This window comes from Netta rufina, assembly GCF_964035555.1.
Source record: "Netta rufina genome assembly, chromosome: 3".
In the NCBI taxonomy this organism is placed as follows: Eukaryota; Metazoa; Chordata; class Aves; order Anseriformes; family Anatidae; genus Netta; species Netta rufina.
The window spans coordinates 38,631,893-38,653,261 of NC_140125.1; the positions used below are offsets into that span (position 1 = coordinate 38,631,893).

Genomic DNA, 21,369 nt, shown 5'->3' on the forward strand with positions numbered 1-21,369 from the left:
CTGTCCTGCTCGAGCTGTGCTGAATGCAGGCATAACCCGAGCAGCCAGCTAGGAAGAACTGCTCTTCAAAAACCCTTCCCTTAATCTGAGCATGACACTAAGGGTCTGGCTTTTTTTAAGGCCCTTTTGAAGCTTGCCCAGAAGATTAACATGTAAATGCAAAGAATGCTCTGGAAGCTCTTGAATGGAGATAGCTATTTCCAAATGGCCACGGGATTAAACTGAAAACAAAAAAATAAAAAAAAAAAAAAGACGTGATTAATGGCATTGTGGCCAAAATAAGGTGAGTCCCTAAACAAGATGACTTAGTATTTGCATATGACCTTGATGTTAGTTTCTCACACTACCTTTGTTTATTTTTACTGGAAGAAGCACAAGAAAAGCACGATGCTCGCGTAAATCTGCATGAACCCAAACATCTGAAGCTACGCTGCTCCTTTTTCCTGGCTCTCTTCCTCTCTGAGGGCACGCTGCTTGCATGCTCACTCCCGTTTTTCCCATGAACTACAGGGTGTAGGCCCAAATGCCCTTTGCAACTGGTAACTTGCTAGGCACACTAGGTTCCCGTTAGTTAGTTGTTTCATAATGCCTCAAGTATCTGTGGCATGAATATATTAAAAGCACTGAAAATGGCAGGAAATAACTATGCATGAGGAGCATTTTTTTTTTTTCTTTCCACAGGGTCAATTTTATTCATCTGCTGAAAACATCTCCCAACGAGAAGAAATGTTAAGTTACATGGAAAAACGACCGCAACAACCGCATTAACAGTGTCTGGGCGGCGCTGCCGAGTGTGAAATGCGCCCCGGTGCCGAAGTTGGAGGTGCCTCTCCGTGCAGCGGGGCAGAGAGGCTCCTCCTTGCACCAGCACGCTCTGCTCTGCAGCGGTGTGGTGCCGTGGTCCCTTTCGGCGGTGTTAGCTACAGACTGGCACGTGTTTCTGTGGGGAGAACGAGCTGGGTCTCTTAAGACCCAGCGGCCAGGCCGGGGGAAGAGCTGGGAAGGGTGGGAGCAGCGCCCAGGGCACCCAGCTGGCACTGCAGCTGTCCCTCTGGGCACGGAGCAGCTCTCCTCTGCCACACACAGGGCCTGTGGGGGGGAGAGGAGTCCCAGCCACACACACTCCTTGAATGACTGCCGAACGTGCCTGTAACACAGAGCAGTCCCAGGCAATTATCACTGCGCCGAGACTGCTCTGGGGAGCCTTGCTTTCCTGGGCCGAATTGCAACTCTCGAATCTGGGTGGGTTTGGCTGAAAAAAGATCACGGCACTGATCTGTTTTCACTGACGGCTGTTTCCCGCTCCGTTGTCATTAAAGTGAAATATAAAGGAGCCAAACTCTGGCTTCACTGAGACTGGTAAAAAATGGGGCTTCGGGGGGATAACTGCAGTTCACACCGCAGCAGCCAGTGCTGTGCCTACCTTGGTTCTCAGCCAGTGAATTTTAAAGCAAACACCCTCCAGGACTGTTCTCCATTTGGATTTATTAGTCATTACCAAGAAAAGATAATTAGCACTTCTGAAACATTGTGATAATCAGTAGCATGAACTGTTACCAATAGAAACGGGCTGGGGTGCTGGTGCAGCGCAGGAACACGGCAGCTCTGCTCTGGGCACAGCGCCCCGCCTGTCCTCTGGACGGAGCGAGGACTCCGGTGGGCACAGCCTCAGCTGGAGGAAACGCTCATAAATACCAGCACGCTCATAAATACCAGCATCCGCGGAGGGGACGCCAGTTTACACGGGCTAAGGCAGGGAGTGGGGTCACCCCTTGGCTGCTGGGCTTCTCTGTTCACCTGCAGGCCGACTGACTGTTGGTACCACGTGCAAACCTGGCTGGTTAAAGGCAATGGCAAATATTGCTCCTTCACTGTGCAGCAGAAAAATAAGAGCTAGGTAGTTTCCTTTTGCTGTTTTTTATCTTTTCCCTGCTGACTCAAAGGAAAATAACCCTGTGGTGGAATGAAGGGAACCGGGCCGCACCTCGATCCTTCAGACAATGATGCTATTTTTTCCCCTTTTCTTTCTAAATTGATGAGAAAACTGTTGGACTCAAGTCAGCATTAAGACTCCAGAATCAGTACTTCCCTTATTATTCCCCAAACTTCCATTACTTATAATCATCTGTAATATTCATACGAGGGATGGGATATAAATCTCATGTGCTTAGTCTAAAACCCTAAGCATTAAGCATGCCGGGCTTCCTGCTATACAAAGGAGTATTACTTAATCAGCTCAGAGGAGTGGGTCTATTAGATTTATCAGTGTTGGTATCTAAATAAATACTAGAATGCATAGGCATGTTTGTAGTCTTTGTTTTTGTTTATCTGTACCTGAAAGTAAAAAATCCATGCTTAAGAACAAGTGTGGATGGAGGTTCTACCCCTGAAATACTTGCAAGTCTGTAAACACCGCCTCCTTCCTGCCCTGTGCAGAGCATTTTAGGGCAGTATAACCTCAGTCTCTAAACCTCAAAGTATTAGGAAGAAAACACAGAAATGTACCGGCAACCTTACAGAAATGCACTGTTCCAGCGAACGTGCTTTGTGCCCAGCAAATCCTGGGGCCGAGTCCAAATCCATCGCTGAGGCAGAGCTGTGTCTGCAGCTGATGTCGGGGCTGTGGTGTGGAGATGCCTCACCTGTGTAACCCCTCTTGATGCTGACAGAAGCTGCATCTTCTGGCAGCAGAGCACCTCAGGGCTGCGATTCCAGTGCCAGTGCCACCCCCAGGGGCACAAAGCAGCTGCAGGGCCAGCACCTGGCTGGCTGATGCACACAAAGCACCCACGCACCTCTGCACCTCTCCTAGGAAGACGAGTGTTGTGGAGGTCCCGGTGCCACCGAGATGAAGCTCCCTCCCTCAATGTGCTGGTGGCAGCTCAGGAGCTACACACGCAGAAGTAACGAGGTCTGCGAACAGCTGCTTGTCTGCTGTTACTGACCTCTTAGCACAGAGATTGCCAGAAGAGTCGCAGGGACCGAGGCACAGCTTGGACTTGAAGAGCTGTCTGGTTCACGGGGGTTACCATGGCAGTGCCCTGCAGACAGATGCTGCAGAGGAAGGCGGAGATGTCAGACCACAGGGACTCTTCTGTGTCTTAGACAGAAAGCTCGCTCCCATCCTGGGAACTGGTGGAAGGTAATCCCAATCTCTATGTGTCTGCCTGTTGTCAGATTGCTTCTAACAGTGGAACTGGCTTTAAAACACCTGGCTAACAATTTACAGACCATGTCAACACTAATTTCCCTCCTCCCCGTCCCCATTTCCCACTGGCAGCACAGAGCCAACCTCAGAGCACCCCACAGAGCAATGTGGCTCTCTGCTGAGACTTTCTGTCTCCATGAAAGTCATTTCATTCTGGTACTACTCTTTCCTCTGCTGCTGGTGCTACCGCAAACAAGTGCTGTGGCTGGGTAACACTGTCTTGGTGGAAACCTGCCTCTGGCCTGAGGAGCCTCGGCTGGGGCCTGCGTGCCACGGAGAAGCTGGAGACCCGATGGGCTGAGCGCTTTCTGCACTGCTTTCCCTCCCAGCACCTGGGTGAGCAGAGGAATATGCTGGGCTCTTGCACCAGTCTGGTGTCACCCCAAAAATCGGCTTGGGCGTGCAACAGGCTGCTTGGAGAGCTTGGTGTAGCCTGCTGCCTGGGCACGGGTGCCTCCAGAGGAGGCCAGGGCAGGAGCAAAAGCACAGGCACGGCCCAGGAGGTCTCCGCTAGCCTGCAGGTCTCCAACCAAGTGTAAACAATGCTGACTTCAAGACTGCTCCAGTGCCTCGGGGTCTTGCAGGAATAACCCCGACTCATTTACTGCCTGAGGATGTTAGGATTTCTGTAAGGAGCTAGCTGCAGACTGCAATACTGGGCACAGCCATCGTACACTGTGTGTTTCAGTGCAAACCCGCTTGTGGAGCAGGCACAAGCCTTCTTTGGTCAGGAACAGGCACGTGGCCCCAACTTCATGCGTAGGAAAGTGCCCACGGCTCATTTTTGCATCCCCTTTGCCTTGGGAGCGCCATGGCCGGGGCTGGCAGCTGGTTACAGCTCCAGCTGGCTGCAGGGGCCGCGGGCAGGTCACGCAGAGCTGGGTGAGGATCGGCTTAGCATGGGGTCCGGCAGCTGCCTCCCCGCCCCGGCCAGCCAGCGGGAGGGCAGGGGATTAGGAGCTCTTCGGACGGCTGCGGGGATCACGCTCGCATCTGATGCGATGCACAACATGCGCCTGCTTCGCTGCAGGCGCAGCCCCTACCTCTGACGTGAGATGTCTGCAGAAAATCCCAGGATTTGGTTTTCAAAGAAAAGCGATTCTTATACATGTGTGCTGCCTTCAGTGCGCCTCCCCTTAGCAGAATGCTGCTGTCTTTTAGGCCACGACAGGACAGGCACGAACAGGTTTGGTGCCGGGAACAGCACCACAGTCAAGCACAGAGCTCAGTCACTATCTGCTGGTAATCGCTTCGTTCCTCACTGGAAGTGAGGGAATGGGTGATTAACGAGAATGAAGCTCAGAGTTCATAATTAGCTACTTCAAGAAAGGCCTTTCAGTAATATGTAACTGGAGATACATAGATGCTTTTAATGCTAGGCCAAGTGTGAACTGATTGGGTCTTTGGTCTTTCTGCTTTTGTGAATCACACTACAATAGCAGCTTAAAAATAAAAAGTATTTTTAATTTAAACTGGTCTAGGCAAATGCCACACTAAATATAGTGTGTATATGCAGTATATAAGAGCAAGGCTAAGAAAAAGGATTATTAGAATAGCTGAAATAATTTTGTAAATGGCATATACTGCACATCTATACGGTATAACTGTCATTCCTATCCTGTCAGATCTGTGTGGAGGCAGCTAGGTGCTTAAATACAACTTGGTACATTAGTTGGGGCGTTTACTCCTGTTTAGAGCTGGTCTGGGCTTTAACTCAGGGTTTGGGGGTTTTATCTTTGGATTTGGGGTTTTCATCCTTAATAAAAGCTGAAAGGTGCAAGTGCTTTGAACTAGATTTGAAATAGATTGTACTCCAGCACAATCTGTTCTACAGACAGTCACCTTGAACCAACACTTTGAAATAAGTCTTTCTATTAACTTGAACAGGGGGTTAACCAGGCATCTGTGAAGAAAAAAGGCATTCTCTTTCTTTGCCTGTTGCTAATTCCTCTACAGTTAGACTCGTCTCAGCTAAGCATGTAGACCTGAGCCCCATCCTGGAATTATTTTGCCCAATTCCGGGTTACAATGGCACTTTTGTGTTAAATCCAGTTTCTTCACTGTATGTCTTTTTGTCTGTCTGTTGGTGTCTGTCCATTGAATGAAGAAGCCTCAGAGCTCCCTGGGTATGACAGTGAAGGGGATGACAGGACTGCTGGATTCGAGGTCCAGAGCGGTGAGGAAGCATTCGATGGCTGCTTCATTTTTCCCCTGAGCTTGCAGGACCTCCCCGAGGCTGTTCCAGGCCTGGTGGCTGGTGTTCTGGATCTGGATGGCGTCTCTGAGGACCTTCTGGGCCAGCTCCCTCCGCCCAAGCCTGTTGAGCACCAGGCCCTGCCAACAAACAAGGGAGGAGCGGTTAGCGGGGGCACCAGGCGGCAGAAAAAGGCGAGCCCAAGCTCCCAGCAGGCTGGGCAGACCTAAGCGTGCAGGCGCAGTAGCCTTATGCAGGGGATCCCCCCTCCCTGCTTCTGGAGAAGAGGAGTGATCAGCCTTTAATCTCTGCTTTTTCTGGTTGCGATCCTTTTGATTCTGTCATTTAAAACAACAGCTGTGAAGATTAAGCAGACCGAGTAGCTGAATTAACACCTGCATGTCTGCAAAACCCAGCTGAGGCTGAGGCGAAGTCCCTCAGCTCCAACATCCTCACCATATAGAAAGAAATGCCTTTCCTCTTGACAAACGGACTAGAGGGATGAGGCCCCTTTCCAGGGCCACGCTGGTCATAACAGCATTGGGGCCCCTCTGTCTGCTGTACAGCCTAAGGCAGTGTGGGGGAGAAGGATAGAGGAACCTTGTTAAAAAGCTGTCCTTAGGGTAAGAAAAGACACAAGTGGGTGTAACCATCTGGAAGGAACAGGAGGGGGAGGATGAAAGAAGCGCTAGGAAGAACGTGTTTTCCTATAGGGCTGGCGTAGATGCCTCTGAACCCACAAAGCATCTAATGAGCCGGGCTCCCTTTTAATTATACAGCCCCCAACCTCGCTGAGCACAGGTGGTCATGCTGGCTTTGGATACCACAGCGTATTAGTGGCATTTTCTTGCTTCCTCCTCACAGTGTTCACACCAGGATGAAGGCCTCGCCAGCTCCATCCAGATGTGGCCTGTGGGAGATGCTGCCAACACCTCCATGTTGCCTGCCAAGCGCTCAGTATGCTTGTATGCTGCTGCACCAAACCTCAGAGATGCCACCACCACTATGAGGTGGCCTCTCTGTGAGGACGAGCTTAAAGGCCTCGTCCTACAGCGTGAGGGATGGCCCATGCTACCTTGCCAAAGCAACCACCACGGTGCAAGCAACAAATGCCTCAAAATTTGTAAGGGTTATGCTCTTAGGGTCAAGTTCATACAAAGCAAGAGCTCACATCTAAGTTGTCCCTGTCCCCTGCAGAAAAAACAACAGTCCTTCCCCATGTAGGGTGAGGGACTGCGGTGTATAGATGAGCTCCTGCCATCGATTCCTCAGCCAAGGAGTTCAGCGATTCAAAGGTTTCCACATCAGAACAGCCCCAGTGATGGAATTCAGTTTTAGAGCGTCATGTGTAATAGCAGCCCAGTAATGAAATGCCATGGATTGGAAATCTTTTACTAAGAAAATACCACAATTTGATTTGGTGGACATGTGGAAATGTTGTAAAGGGAGAGGACTGCCTGGCTTCATGCGTTTCCTGATAGGAGACAGTACGTGGAAGCAGTCGTATAGATGAAGGGAAGCATTACTTCTGCCTTCAGTGGGTCTAGTTGCCTTCAGCTGATATCAAAAGATGTAAGAAACCCAAAAACTCTTGCAACTAGAACCCAAATTAAATTTCTAATGAAAAAATGTTGATACTTTTGGAATTGATGAAGATCGTTCGTCTTGTTTTGTTTGCTCTTCCAAAAATACCAAGAGATGCAGGGTACATCAGCATGAGTAACGCATGCGAGACAGTGATATTACAAATACTGACAGAAAACCACTACTTCGCCAGAGAGAGGAATTAAGAAGCACACATTTAGTCAAATATAGGCAGTACCGTGTAAACTTTCGCTGCCTCTTGCACGTAACTTTGACCTGAATGGTCAACTGAGTATCAAATCTCATCATTCAGAGGTTCAGTGGGGATGTTTTTCCTTTAGGTTCCTCTCTCTGCTGGAAAATGGCAGGGCCCCAGGGCCGAATCCCCTTGCGAACAGACACAGGTGGAACAGAGGTGGTCTGGTGGGACAGCCCGGTTCCCTGGAGGTAGCTGCCTGGAAACGGCCGCCGGCACGTACTGACAGACTGGAAGGAATTTGTGCAATTATAATTTGAGTCACCCGCTTGACAAGGATAATGAGGTTCAGAAAGGGCAAGTAGCGTGGCCATAGCAAGTCTGCTGCAGAGCCAAGAATAGACGGCAGCGATCTCGGCTCGTGTTTGTCCTCGACCACAAAACCACTCTTCCTAAAAACTCTTCCTGTTGTGCTGACCCAGCGGAGCCACTTCTGCTCCCTGCTGGCCGGGGACCCAGCGCCACCCTCGCCCTGCCGCAGCCGCCCCGTGCTCCCGGAGGGCCGCTGGCCCCAAGCGAGGCGCACCAGCCGGCGAGCCCGTGCAGCTGCTGCCTGTCATCCCTCTCCAAGCTGGAGGGGAATTCCCTTCCCGGCTGACATCTCGTGCCTTTCAACAATGCTGAAGTGAAATCCACCTCCTCGTAAAACCCCAGCGGCACCTGTGCGGCACAGAGCCCTGGTGTGCCCCAGCACCCTCGGCTGTGGTCAAGGAGCAGGGGCTGGTGTGGCTCCTTCCCTCTGCGGCTCCCCGGGTAAAGGAGCTCAATATCCACCCCCTCGCTGACACAATACTGGTTGTGCTAAAGGCTGCCCAGGTCCATGCCCTTGCCAGGTGTGCCCTCAGTCCTCCTCCCATCTTGTTCCCACCACAGACAGCCCCACGGCTGCCTTCTTGCCTCCATTTCCATTTGGGGTGGGCAACAGAAGCCGGGCATCAGGCCTCAGCCCAAGAAGCCAGGCTGTGGCCACCCAGCCCAGCCCACAAATGTTCCCAAACCCCAGGACTTCGATCCACTCCTTCGCCCACAGTAAGCCAACAGCAGATGGTGTCAGTCCTTCCAGTAAGGCCGAGCTGAACCGGCAGAAATATGCTGCTAGGTGTTTAAAGGGCAGGCTGAACATCATTAATTCTGGTTGCAGGAGAGTTTCTTCATTTGTGTTTCCTCTCTCCCCTTCCCTCCCTGCTGCTCCTTGCGAGCCACCAGCATTTTCTGAGAGCTGGAGGCTGCACAATCCCCAAGCCTCACTAACACGCAGCACCGAGCACTTCAGTTTTTTGTTTCCCTGAGGTATTTGCACTTGAGAGCTTCTCTTTGCTACTGAATTTCTCATTTCCCCATGGAGTCTGGCTTGCTATAAACAATGCCTGCATGTTGTTGCTATGTAGGTCCAGCTGGAATCTGCCTACAGTGCAAAAGAAAAAAATTATATATAAATTCAGAAAGCCACCCACTGACAGGCAATTTGCATTTTTATCTGGAAGATATTTTTTTAAAAGATTTTTCTAATGAAAGTTCAGTTCCTGAGTTTCTATGGAAACTCATCTGCTTGGTGTGCATGCATAATTTCATAAAGTCAGATCTCAGGAAGACGAGCAATTAGTATAAATACAAGCAGGAAAATGATTAAGGGTTTCATCCTCTTATTCTTGCAAAGGGAGGGTGGGGCTGGGCTTTGTTGTTTTGCTTTGGTTTGTATTTGCGTTTTTGCCAAATTAGCACAGAAACCAGTGCACAAGGTGGCCTGGCTCCTCTGCCACCTCCTGGCTAGCACTGGCACTTCTATTTTTGCCCAGTTATTTTCCTCCCAAAGATGGGGGTGGCCTCTAAACAGGTTCTTCTCCATCAGTTTTGGTGGTACCCATGTCAGGGCAATAAGGACTGGCTTCTTTTTGACTCAAGCATAATATAAATAGTAAAAAAAAAAAAAAAAAAAAAAAAAAAAACACACAAAGAAACAAACAAAACACCCAACCCCAAAGGTGTGTGGGAATCATTTTGCTTTGGAGCTCCCGTTAGGCAGCATGTCAGTAGGGCTTGCACCAGTCCCCTGCTAACCAGACGTAGCATTTCATGTGCTAAGTGCATTAATGTATCTGTACCGAGCTTGGATTGCAATTCACACAGTGATGTGATACTCAGCAATTGAGTGAGGCTGTTCTTGTTTTAGAACAGGAGACCCATGTTTCACTTTAAATGAGCAAAAAAAAAAGAGTTGTTTTCAATTTCTATTAATAAAGGAAGCGAGCAAAACCTCCCCCTTGAAGTCCTAATTCAGGAGGTCTTGGAATTCCTGAGCTGTGCCTTTATTTCTCTAGAGTTTGAAGAAACCTCCTTAAAAGCTGTTAGCTCATAAAACTCCCATAAAATAGTTCAGAAAAGACATTATGGAAGTCTACAAAATAAACCTCAAGCACAAGGAGGAATTTATTTTTAGTAAAGAAAGTCAAAACTTCCTTTGCAAATGTTTAGCTTGAACACCTGATGAGCAGCAGGGAGTTCTCTTGAGTCTTGGCATCCCTGCCTCCTTCCACTAAGGTGGCACAGATTTATTTGTTCTTTCCTTTCTGGCAAAAGATGTTCAGAAAAATATTTTATTTCATTCCAAGAAGGCTGCTTTTTGTTTTCTTGGCACGGTCATCTTCTGGGAGATCTGTACAGGTAGAGTAGCCTCTATTTTTTACATAGAGGCATAATTACTTTGCACACATTTTTCTTTTTCTTTTTCTTTTTTTTTTTTTTCTTTTTCATGAGACTGACTCCGAAGTGGGGTGGTTTTTGCCACTTTTCCCAACTGAGCAGGGAATTTTGGCCCATTATTGTCAAAAAGAAGCTACCTGAGTAAATTAGGCTGTAGACTGTTGCTGGGTACTGCTACTGCACTAGCTAATTGATTTCCAGGTAAATGGGGTATCCTGCCTCTCTACTCCAGCCTGCTATATGGCCATGTCACCAGCAGTTACAAGGAGGGTAATTAGCAGCTGGCAGCACACTGGCATACTGGAGCAAAGTGCGCATTCACGAGTGTGCCTATTCAGCAGAAGCCTGCAAAAAGCCTTTCAAGATGCATTTGGCACTTGGTGAGAACGATCTCATGTACAGGGAAAATCTGCACTGCTACATACACTTCTGTAATTATTTAGCAATCGGAGTAAGTTGCAAGCAAAATCTGTTGCATAAACCATGATATATCAAAGCCCTTTCAGAAAATGGCATGAAAGATGAAGCCTGAAAATCTTAGGTCCCCCAGAATAAAGACAGACCTGTAACTATCTGATGCCTCCGTGATTCTCCCCCCTGCATCCACGACCCTTGCATTTCTGAGGAAGCAGGAGTTTTTCTTAGCCGTGAGCAGTGGGGTGAATTTCTGTTGTGCTGTCACTTAGTCATGCAGAAGCTGTCAGTGTGCAGGGTAGCTAATCATCCATTCTGCTGATTCAGTGCAGGCTGTGGCAAATCTGCGCTATAAATCTGAGCTTTATTCTCTGAAAATTCACTGCAGGAATACCCGGAGCTGGGGGAGCAGTCAGGGTCGCTCACCGAATGCACTGAATTAGAGACCATGTCTTAATTTGCTGCCATAATGAAGGGTGACAGGGATGCAGTTTTGGAGGAAAAATCCTTTCTTGCAGCACTTCTGCTGCCTCTTTAGTCGAGTGCAGCTTTTCCTTCGCTGCCTTCCCTCTCTCCAACTCCTGCGCTGAACCTGCAGCATCCCCTGTCAGTCAGTGACGTCGAAGTGCCGCGTTTGACACAGCAAAGATGGGATGGAGGGAGGTGGGGAAGGCAGGCAGGCAGGGTCACAGCAAAATGCAGCATGTGGAAAGGGAAAAGAAGGAATGGCACCGGAGAGGGGGACTGCCCTGTGCTGGAAAAAGCAGACACCAGAGTTTCCATCTCAATTTGCAGCACTCCTGCAGTGCCCGTGGGCGAACCTCAGCAGGTTGGACCCTGAGGTTTCAGCTCTGCTACCTGAGGCACCAAAGGCAGCTGAGCAGCTCTGCTGCCTGAGCTTCCCTTCAGCCTTTTTGTGCGCTCTGAAGGGGCGTGGGCTAAGAGAAAAGATGAGACTGCAGGAGGCAGCGGGACAGACAGCCCAGCTGAGCGTCAGGACAGCGAGGTCTGTAGCCCACCATGGACCTGGGCACACCTCACCAGCCCCACAGAGGTAGCACTACCCTTTGGCAGGGAAATGTCCCCTGGAAGGGAAGGAGAAGCAAAAGAAAGGCAAGCCCCCACCCCCATGCCTGCTGTACCTATTTCGGTTCATCAAATGTTAGCAGGGATTTTTGTGCCGCGTTCAGAGCTTAATGGTGATAAAACATTTATTGACATAAAAAGCAAACCCTAAGGCAGCGTTTCAAACCAGGAGGCTCTGATCTCTTCACAGGGAGGCTCACAGAAGCCTAGGGAGAATGAAGAGAGCAATGTTTTTCTGCCTTGTTGGACTGGCGTCACTTAAGCTTCATTCAAAGCAAAATCGCTCACCGCATCTGAATATTCTCCAGATAATTCCTCCTTTGCAGAGACCTACGTGGAGATGAGGCAGCAAGCAGCGAAACCTAGCAAGCAAGGATGCCTCAGCCACATGCTTGAGATGAACAAAGTGCCGTGTTTGTTTCACACACTCTTTTCCTGGGGAAGGTGAGATTTCTCCAAGCCCTGATCTTAGCAGTTGTCATAGTAATGCTGCAGCAGAGCGCACAGCAGTTTCTAGCAGGACTCCAGGACTCAACCTCACCGTGCTGTCCGCACAAACACGTACAGAAGGTCCAAATCCAATAACTGATAGTAATTTATAACACAGAATGTATAATTTAAGGTGTGCGAGTACTTCACAACATGCAAACAGAGCCTGGTCAGCCTCGGCACTGAGAGGAAAGTGCAGTGCATGACCAGCACACTGACGAGCACCATGCCCACCGTCAGGTACCAGGCTAGAACACCTGTCTAGAAATCGGTTGCTCTGTGCTTTGTTGGCTGCTAATGCATCTCGTGCTGAATAATCTGCTGCTGTTCAGAGATGAGCCACAGCAGGGATGGGATCCAGGGTCGAGCTTATGGAGGCAGAAGTCCCAGGCTTGACGTTCTCAGGCTACGGCGCAGGGAGAACTCACCTCCCCTGTGCTCAGGGTGTGCACACTTACTTCTAGCGAATATTTTCAAGAAATTAGGGCAGCATTTAAGCATCCCTTGCCCCGGGGGGGGAGCAACTCTCTGCCTTTATTTGACAGCAAGCAAGTGCCTGTGTTCTGTCACACGTAGCAAGACGTTGCTGCATACAGCTGGGGAATGTCCAGCCTTCAGATCTGTACACCTGATTGATGTGAGTGCCTGCAGCATGCTGTGGCTGATGAACAGGGGGTTTCTGGCTGCTTAGGTTTCCTCCGGTGCCAATGCTGGATCTTGCCCCAGTCTTTAATGCACTGGCTTGCATGAAATCAGGGACTGGCGTGCACGTTTCATACGCAAGTTATCTGTGCCTCTCTGGACAGAATAAATCTTGTCCGAACGTATGAGTCACGAGCAGGTTCCCCTACACAGAAGGTTCAGCTCTGCTGAGGGTCTCTGTGCAGCTCAGTCCCCAGAAGGGTTCTCCTGAACTTACCACCAGAGCAGGCACTTGGCTGTCTCATCCCCGTGCTAAGCCACCGAGCTGCTGGGGAACAGAGGGGGAGCTCTGAGGAACGTGCTGCTGTGTGCCAGCCTGTGCCTCCCTCTGCTGTGCCTCCACCCCACCAGCTGCACGTCCACGTACCGCCTCGACATAAGATGTCTCAGGAGAGCTGTGATGTTTTCGTGTTTCCCATTTGTCTGGCACGAAGGGACTTCTGCTTCCTTCTCGCCTGTGGTCAGTATTGGGACAGTTTGCTCAAAACCTGGAATTCTTGCCAGTTCCTGCCCCAGCTTTGTGCAGCTGTGCCTTAGGTACCAGGAGGCAACGCATTCTGTTACTGTGCCACAGGCTACTTTACGAACTGCAGTACTACAGTCTCTCTCACTGCTCTGTCTTCAGTGTGATAACAGGCGGCTAAAACGCTCAGAATTTAAACTAATTATAACTGGTTTCCTTGTCTGTGAAGAAGTATCTGAAGGTTGCAGTATAATTCCATCCCTTCTCCCTTCTGACGATTCCCTGAGCACCTTCCGAAATATCATTTATGAGTTCATCTGTAGACAAGCAGACTTGACTACTACAATTTCTAGGCTTTAATTTGATCTCAGAGCAAAGCACCGCGTGAGGACAATACTGATTAGCTGAGCTGCATGGGATCTAGAGGGCTGTGGATGGCAAACCACAACTAAAGCTAATAATCTTCTGGAAGATCAGGTTGGAGCTCAGTGGAGAGGCATCTGCTGCAGAGTTGGCTGCAGGAAGAGATCAGCCCAAGGACAGTGTCTGTAGGCCTGGATACAAGGCTCGTTCTCCAGAGGTGAACGAAGCACTCCGGGAACTCGAGGGGTTTAAGAAATATTCAGGTTCTCCTTTTGTAAAGGATTGCGCAGATTTTAGAGAAGGGATCAGAAAAGAACTGGCGAGTTTTGTCTTTCAGGAATTTATTTTGGTTTCCAAAGTTACGTAAACAGAGCCTGAATAATGTGGTAATGAGCACCTTAGGGACGTGGAGAATAACTTACCACAACAAAGGAGCACAAGTGATTGGCACGGATACAGATACAGATTCCCTGGAAACCAGGATAATCCACTTCTGGGAAGCAGAACACCAGCTCTCCTGCTAATGGACCTTCCCTGACATCTCTCTGCTCACACTGCGGATCAGTTTTGCTCCTTCCAAGCACGAGGGAAATGCGCAGTTCCCCCAGGAGAGGAAACGGCTACTCAAAGCGTCTAAGTGATGGCTTGGGCTTCAGAGAGTCTCTTATCACTTTGTTTGTGATGGCTCCACTATTGTTTGTGATGGCTCCACTATCTCCTCTGGATGGATGGAGGAAGGAAGCCTGGCAACTGCAGAGGAAGAGAGCAGGCAACAAACCTGCAAAACAATTCTGTCCAGCGCTGCTGGGGACTTGCTGCACAGCCAGGATTTGCTCCGATGGCTCAGCCACTGAAGCTGCCAGCAAACGAGTGGATTTGCAGGGAGGGCAGCAGTGGGGGAGGAAGGTTTCTTCTGCGGCAAACAGAAAGGAGGAGGACAAAGCGTTTCCAATTCCTTGGCCACTGAGTGATTTGACACACAAACTTGTTAATGTGAGCATCCAAAATGCTCATTTCTCCTGTGCGAGCCAGGGAGACCGGAGGCAGAGACAAGCTCTCTCCCTCAAGCTCAGCTGCTTCAACACAAAAATTTGAGTTAAGACGCCGCTCTAAGGATTGCTTTTCCCCAAGGAGAGCTTAGAGCAGTTATTTTGGGCTATCTGGAGCACAGGAACATTCCTGGGATTCTGCAAGAAGCCTCAGAGTTGGGAAAACAGAATCTGCTAATCAGCCGTGGCTTGGAAGGAGGCTACCGACCATCTCCGAAAGCCAGGAGCTGTTGCTTTACCCTTGCCCTGCTTGGTGGAGCTACGAGAAGTGCGTGCCGGGCGGGCATCGTACCCACGGGCAGAGCTCCTCTCGGGGCCAGATCAGAAGCGCTTCTGGCCTGCTCCTGCTCCCTCCTCCCAGCCCAGGGACTCTCAGCTCACCTCTCTGGGACTCGCAGAGCGCCCCTGCTGCTGGGCAGGATGAGGATGGGCAGGAGGCAGCTGTCCCAGCACTCTCAGCACGCCTGGGGATGCTTCCCGGGACCACGGATCTGCGTGCCACGAGCGTGCCAGCGCCCGGTGGGGAATTCCAGCGGGGAGCAGCGGCCCACGGGAGACCCCGCGCTGAGGGTCCTCCAGCAAGCGTTGCACGGCCGACGTGCCATTTCTGGGAGGAGGTGTAACAAGCTATGTCACCCCGCAGAGCAGGCTGAAAATAGGATTGCACTCACTGTGCCATGTGGCTCGGCGGTATGTCAGGACATGTATTTTTAGGAAATTCCTCCTTTGGGCAGAAAGGGTGAAGTGCTTAGCCCGGTTTGCAGGCTGCTGGCCTTGCCCAGCTCCTTCAGGCTGAGTATGGGAGGACATTAGCCACTGGCTGGTCAGTGGATGCCCTTGCTGCTTGGATACACTGCTGCTCCTCGTCTGCTCTTCATCAGGGTGGTTGTGGAAGGGTAAAGGACAGCTGGTCTGCTGCTGCTTTGCTTTTGTTTCACTGCAAGCACGCGCTCTCAAGCATTTTTTAGAGAGGGAACTGCCCTCCAACAGAGCAAGGATGGAGAAAAAAGTAAGGCAGATCAACGTCTCGGGATGAGTATGGTCTCTGAGGAGCACGAGTAAAAATGCACCTTGCAGAATGAGTGTGTGAGGTGAATGGGGAGCTGAGAGACAAGAGCTCATGCAGAGAGAGGGAAAGGCAGGCAGTAGGGGATTTACGCAAGTTTCTGGAGAGGTAAAAAAAGTAACCTGACTTGGTAAGGTACTTTTTGGATGCACAATAGTGAAAAAATGCTGCACATCTCCATGTCCAGCCCACTCCATGTGCACAGAAGACACTGTGACTGGTCTGACCACAGGAGAAGGACGAGGTAAGACAGCACTGCCATCAGAACCAAATTCATCTCCCTGACAGACGCTTGCAGGCTTCCTGTTCTCCCCAGAACACCATTCGGATCAGGCAGTGTGTGCTCAGCTCCAGCATCTGGGTTGTGATTTTTTGGCAGCTGCACAGAATCTCTGCCATCAAGTCCCACCTGCCAGCCTCATGTCTGCTCCCACAGACCTTTGCCTGTTAGCAAATGTTTCAGACTCGCACTGCCAGCCACAGCAGCACCATTCTGCTGTCCTACCTCGGGGCAAAAAGCCCTCACGCAAGGACTCCTAGCTCCAGCAGGCTGCACGATGGGAAGGCTAGAGGACAGGCTTCTGGATCACAGGCAGAGAAATTCATTTAGGTCACAGTTTGCACTGCACTCGTTTCAATACCAACGTAAAGCAGATATTTCCCCCCTGCATTAACTGCATAACACCACTATCTTGTCTGCGACGTTTTAAGAAGCTCGGAGACATGCTCCACGCTACAGCTGTGCAATACGAGAATTTGTGAACTTGGTTCACCATAATGTGGCCTTGGGGGGGTTTTGCTCTGTCGTTCTCCCCTCCTTACAGACCTCTCCTTTCCCTTCTCTTGCGTGTCATCCAGTCCCAGAAGACCAATGCCAGTGACGTGCATAGCCATACTGTGTATCGCTTCACTGTTGAAACAGTTCAGTAGTAAACAAAATGCTGAAATACGGCACGTTCATCTAGCCTGGCTAAGAGACCTAGCCACAGAAAAAATAAAAAAAAGTGCAATTTTTAATTCTGTACTGGCAGAAAGGACTTAAACTTTCACATAAATTAGCTGCTATAATCATTCACAATCTGACCTTTCCCATTGTGAACCTAGGCAACGACGATGTGCTTTTGGTGCAAAGGACAATGCCTCTTGGAAATGCTCTAAGCTACTTTATTACAGTATCTCTAGAATTGCTAACAAGAGACAATCAGTGCTTTTTGATGTGGGCATCTGTCAGCACAGAAACAACCGCTAATTGTCATGTAATAACCACACCAGACACTTCTATAGCAGTCATCTTTCTGGAAGTCAAGCATGAAAAAATGTTACTCATCCAAGCCACAAGCATATTTTGTCCAGATCTGACTGTACTTCTGTAACTGTTTAGAAGACTGAAGTGATACAGTGCTCTTTTATAGACGGAAACTTGAGCTCACACTATTTAACTGAAATATAAGTGTAATAGTTTTTGTTGGAACATGATGAAAGCATCTAGCTTTATACTCTAATATTTGCATTTTAGTTTTATAAGCACTGGAGGTATACTGAGAAAAGATGCTGTTGTTCTTACGCAGCTATTTGTGCATGTGCCTTGTGCAGAAGTAGCCCAGCAGCAGAACTACCTTCACCACCTGGAGAAGTCCTCACTCCTACAGGAGCACCACAGGAGCTGCCATTTGGCAGGTACGTGGCCACACATGAACTCTGAAAGATGCTGAAGGAGTACAACAGTATTGACTAAACCACGTGTGGCGAGGAATAGCTAATTCTATTTTTATTAAAGGGCTGACTCTAGACAGCCTACTACCTATAGAAACCTTGAACAGGATTTCCTACAGCGTCTGTGCACCTCCTTTGTAGGCATGGGTTCACCAGCCCATCACGTAAATGGAGAGAATGGAGAAAATGGCTGCAACCTCTCAAGAACTAACAGGTGATTAGTAACCTGAATCAGATTTGAATTGACCGAACGTTTCTGTAGTGTATCTTTTCTTTAGATTGAACCACAGCTGCCTGCACTACAGACGAGTTATTTTACATTGCCCCATGGTTGCATCAGTTGGCAGTACTCTAATGATAGCCATTGTATTTAGAGGGGGGAAGAATGAATTTTCTTGAGAACCACTCAAGTACAAATATTGGTTCATCAGGAAAGAGGGTAAAATCAATGGCTCATCATTTCAGCAGAACAGTGGAAAAACTCAAAAGGCTAAATATAACGAACTGGGTAGCTCCTGCAATCACACAGAGATGTACACATAAGAGACATTTCAATGCTGCTCACAGACCAAAGCAAAAGAACCACCCAGCCACAAACACTGTGAGGTCTTTTCAAGCTGTATGGAGTGGAGGGGATATTTAGACAGCAGTTGATCTACCTCCGATGAGCCAGCCTGTGCATGTGTCTGAGATGCACAGGGAGGCAGCAAGGTGGCAAGGAGCTGCCGTGCAGTGGCACAGCACCAGGCCAAGCACCTGTGTGCCTGGGGAGTGCTGGAGCCAGAGCGAGGGAGGGAGTGAGAGGGGCATCACTAGTCATAATTGTGTCAAAGCCCCAGCAAAACACATGCTCCAGCAGCAGCCCCTGATAGGGATGATGTACTTGTGAAACATTTACATTTTCAGCAGGATGTTTCTAATTAAGCTCAATTGGCTTGCTCACCTGCTGGGAATCGCTGCTCCGCACCTCATCTTCCTCTCCTGCTTGAGCACAAAGAGGATGCAACTGCCTAGGCTACCGTGTAGCACTGTGTGCCTTGACAGTAATTGAGAAAATGGATGGCAACAGCCGTGTTTTGTGCTTGCTGCTCTTCTAGGAAGTAGGAAGATCCTTCTTTTCTCTTTTCTCTCTCTTTTTTATGTTACTGGGTTGCTTTTTTTTTTTTTTTGAGAGCATGACACTACTCAGGTTTTACAATCCTTTTGAGAGGGTGGGGGATTGGCAGGGCTTTGTGTATTTTCTTGACTGTAGGGCTTCATGATGGATAGTGGTAATAAACCCCTCAAAACTGAGGGAAGTACCTGTATGGACCTTAACTATGCTCAGATCGATGAGGAAAGGATGCTATTGAAGCACGCTACGGTTCGTAGTGCAAGGCACAACAGCAGCTGTCTTTAAAAACCTTTAAGAAAGGGTTTTATTGATACTGTGTAATTTTGTCTGAGGTATTTATGGTTTTGCCAGAAAGGACTGAGGCAGCCAAACATTCAGAGAAAGCTGCTGAAATTTTGTGGACTGCCAGCAGAGCTTCTGGCTCCTGACTGCTGTCCTAGGCTCCCTTGCTACCTCTGCAGCGACCCAGCCCTTCCTCAAAGGGACACTGGACTGTATCGGCCTTGTTGTACTGCGGCGATGTCCCACTGTGAAATGAGAAAAATGCATTTACTGGGCCACGATAATGCTGTTTGGAGCAGCCCAGGGCAGGCGCCAGGGTAACGCGCCTCACAGCAGCGCTCCCAGGGAACATGGCCCTGAATGCATGGCAGTCAATGAGATTTACAATTACCGGGTGTTATAACCTCGCTCAGTCAGGCAGGAAGGATGCAAGAGACCTCAGATGAGGGAAACGATAGATTCGCAGCTACATGAATACTCGTAAATACTAACTGAAATCTGGGTGGCAGGAGGTGCTGTCGCCCACCGCATTGTCCTGCGTGACACAACAAACGCACGGCCTGCTCTTAAACCCACTCCTCGAGCAGCAGCAGGGCAAGGGGCACACAAAACTGAGACTCCAGCCACCCTCCCTCTGGAAAGGTGACCTAAAATCCACGCCATATCACCGAAATCTTGCAATAGCGTTGAGCTGGCCTTGGCTGGAGGCCAGGCCCAGCTGTCGCTGCACGGATGCTGCCCGCCCTCCGCCCCAGCTCTGAGCAGAGCCGAGCTGCCTTTCCACACCTGCACCCATGTAAATTGCCTCAGCGTGGAGGTGTTGGTGCTTGCAGGGTGACAAAACAAACCTATGGATGCCTTATCAACAGCGAGCTCCACGCAGAATAGGTTTTATTTTCAGAAAAGCCCTGAGGAAAAGAAAAAAGTATCAAAATCTCCCGGTACAGTTTATCTGATGCTTTGTTTCTGAATGTCCTTGATGCAAAACAGCATGCTATCATCTCTAAAGATTAAAAACAATCCCTTCTTATTGCTCTGCTGGGTATTTTCAAAGAAATTCATGCGCAGATGAAAACAAATAAACACAATGCCCAATGGCTCTGTGGAGATTCCAGGCCTCTGGTTTCAGGTAGTCTGGAGACGATTTCAAAGGAACAAAGATCTCCTAAATCCTTGTCTAGAGCTGCAGCGAGGACACGCTGGCAAAACTTCAGTAGCTTTAATGGGGTGAGGCTGGTTGAGGATTTTGCACATCTCCATTTTGTGGTTTTTAGGGTATAGCTTTAACTGTCTAGAGTTTATTGTGTGCGATACTGGATTTGTATTTGTTTCTGTACTGGAACTTCAAGTGAAATAACACGCTTATTCAGGCTTGGTTTAAAGGAGAATTCAGGGTGGCTAGGTTGGTTTTCATGATGTTAAGACCTGTTTTTTTGTTGTTGTTGTTTTGTTTTTGTTTTTTTTTTTCCTGATGGACTAAGGCATGGGTGGAGAATGCCCTTCCTATCGTGGGTGTAGGATTAGGGTCCAAAATGACACAATTAAATGCAGTATAAAGCAAGCAAGCCTCCGGCACTGCTGAAGGAGCAGTTCAGCTCGCTTCAGTTAACATGTCTTTTGCTTTCAGCCACTGGCCCAGCAGGAGAATGAGATCCCTTCCCCAGCCTCCACTCTGCTCCCAGCCTTTGCTGCTGGGTGGCCACAGGAGCTATGTGACACTGAGGGGCTGGACACTTAGGAGAAGTCTGAAAATCAGCTTTTTTTTTTTCATTTTCTTCATTCCTGCATTGGCACTAGGCTGAAAACACTGCAAAGGTATACTTGAAGGTTTGGTTTGGTTTTGAAAGGCTGGGCAAACTCGTTCACAAGGTCACTGGCAAGCCAAAATAACTCCAGACAGCTCTAGCACAAGATGCCTGTGCCAAACACATGATGCGAATATTGATTTGGGTTGGTGGTGGTAGGGAGGATAACAGGGACAACGTCGAATACATAAACAGGCTCTGTTGCTCATAAACAGACTCATGATGCAGTATATCAAAATGCATACGAAGGAAGCCACAGCAGGTCATGCTCAGATTGAGCTACTGCACAGTTTCAATACTCTGGCTACTTTTTAACCAGCAATGTGCCAGAATCATTTTTTGCCACTTGCAGCTGTCTAAGGAGAGGAAAAAAATGGGAAAACAAGGTGACAATACTGTTACTAAGATAAATTTGTAGTAGAAAAGGCTGAAGATTGCAGGCTAGTGGGGTAGCAGATCCTAAAGCAAAAGCCAACAGGCATCAGCTTTTAACACAGCCCCTGCAGCTTGCACTGGCTGCCTTTCAAAAAAGAGTTGCTTGTTCCACACACACCAACTTGAATTTTGCAGGCACTTTTGTAAGATAAAAAGCATTCCATTAAAAAAAACAAATCTTTTATTTTCAAATTAACTTTACCCCTGCTATTGCACTGCCCATCTGCTTTGCTGCAGTGGAAGCTTGTTTGCCCTGAAGTCTACCTGCCAGCTGGGTGTTCAAACTGCCTGCAAGTTTTTGAAGCAGTACCTAACAACCTCTCCCAGGGCCTCCCCTTGCGTTTGTTGAGGGGTTACACTTCCACACCTACACCACTGGTTTGCTAGCTCACTTCTTTGAGAACAAATCCTATCTAACATCTAAAGCCTGAGTACAGCTTTTTCTC

General features: G+C 48.9%; 1 protein-coding gene across 4 annotated transcripts in view; it reads right to left on the reverse strand.

The window, feature by feature from the left end:
- Positions 1–702: 702 nt before the first annotated feature.
- The window catches only part of TTC7A (tetratricopeptide repeat domain 7A), a gene marked incomplete at its 5' end in the record, with an annotated part of 164,679 nt that continues 144,012 nt past the window's right edge, over positions 703–21,369 (reverse strand). For all 4 annotated transcript variants that reach the window (XM_084284565.1, XM_084284562.1, XM_084284563.1 and 1 more), the window contains one exon: positions 703–5,542. In XM_084284565.1, the coding sequence (XP_084140691.1) occupies positions 5,321–5,542 (222 nt within the window). In that variant the 3' untranslated portion in view covers positions 703–5,320. The remainder of the gene's footprint in view (positions 5,543–21,369) is intronic.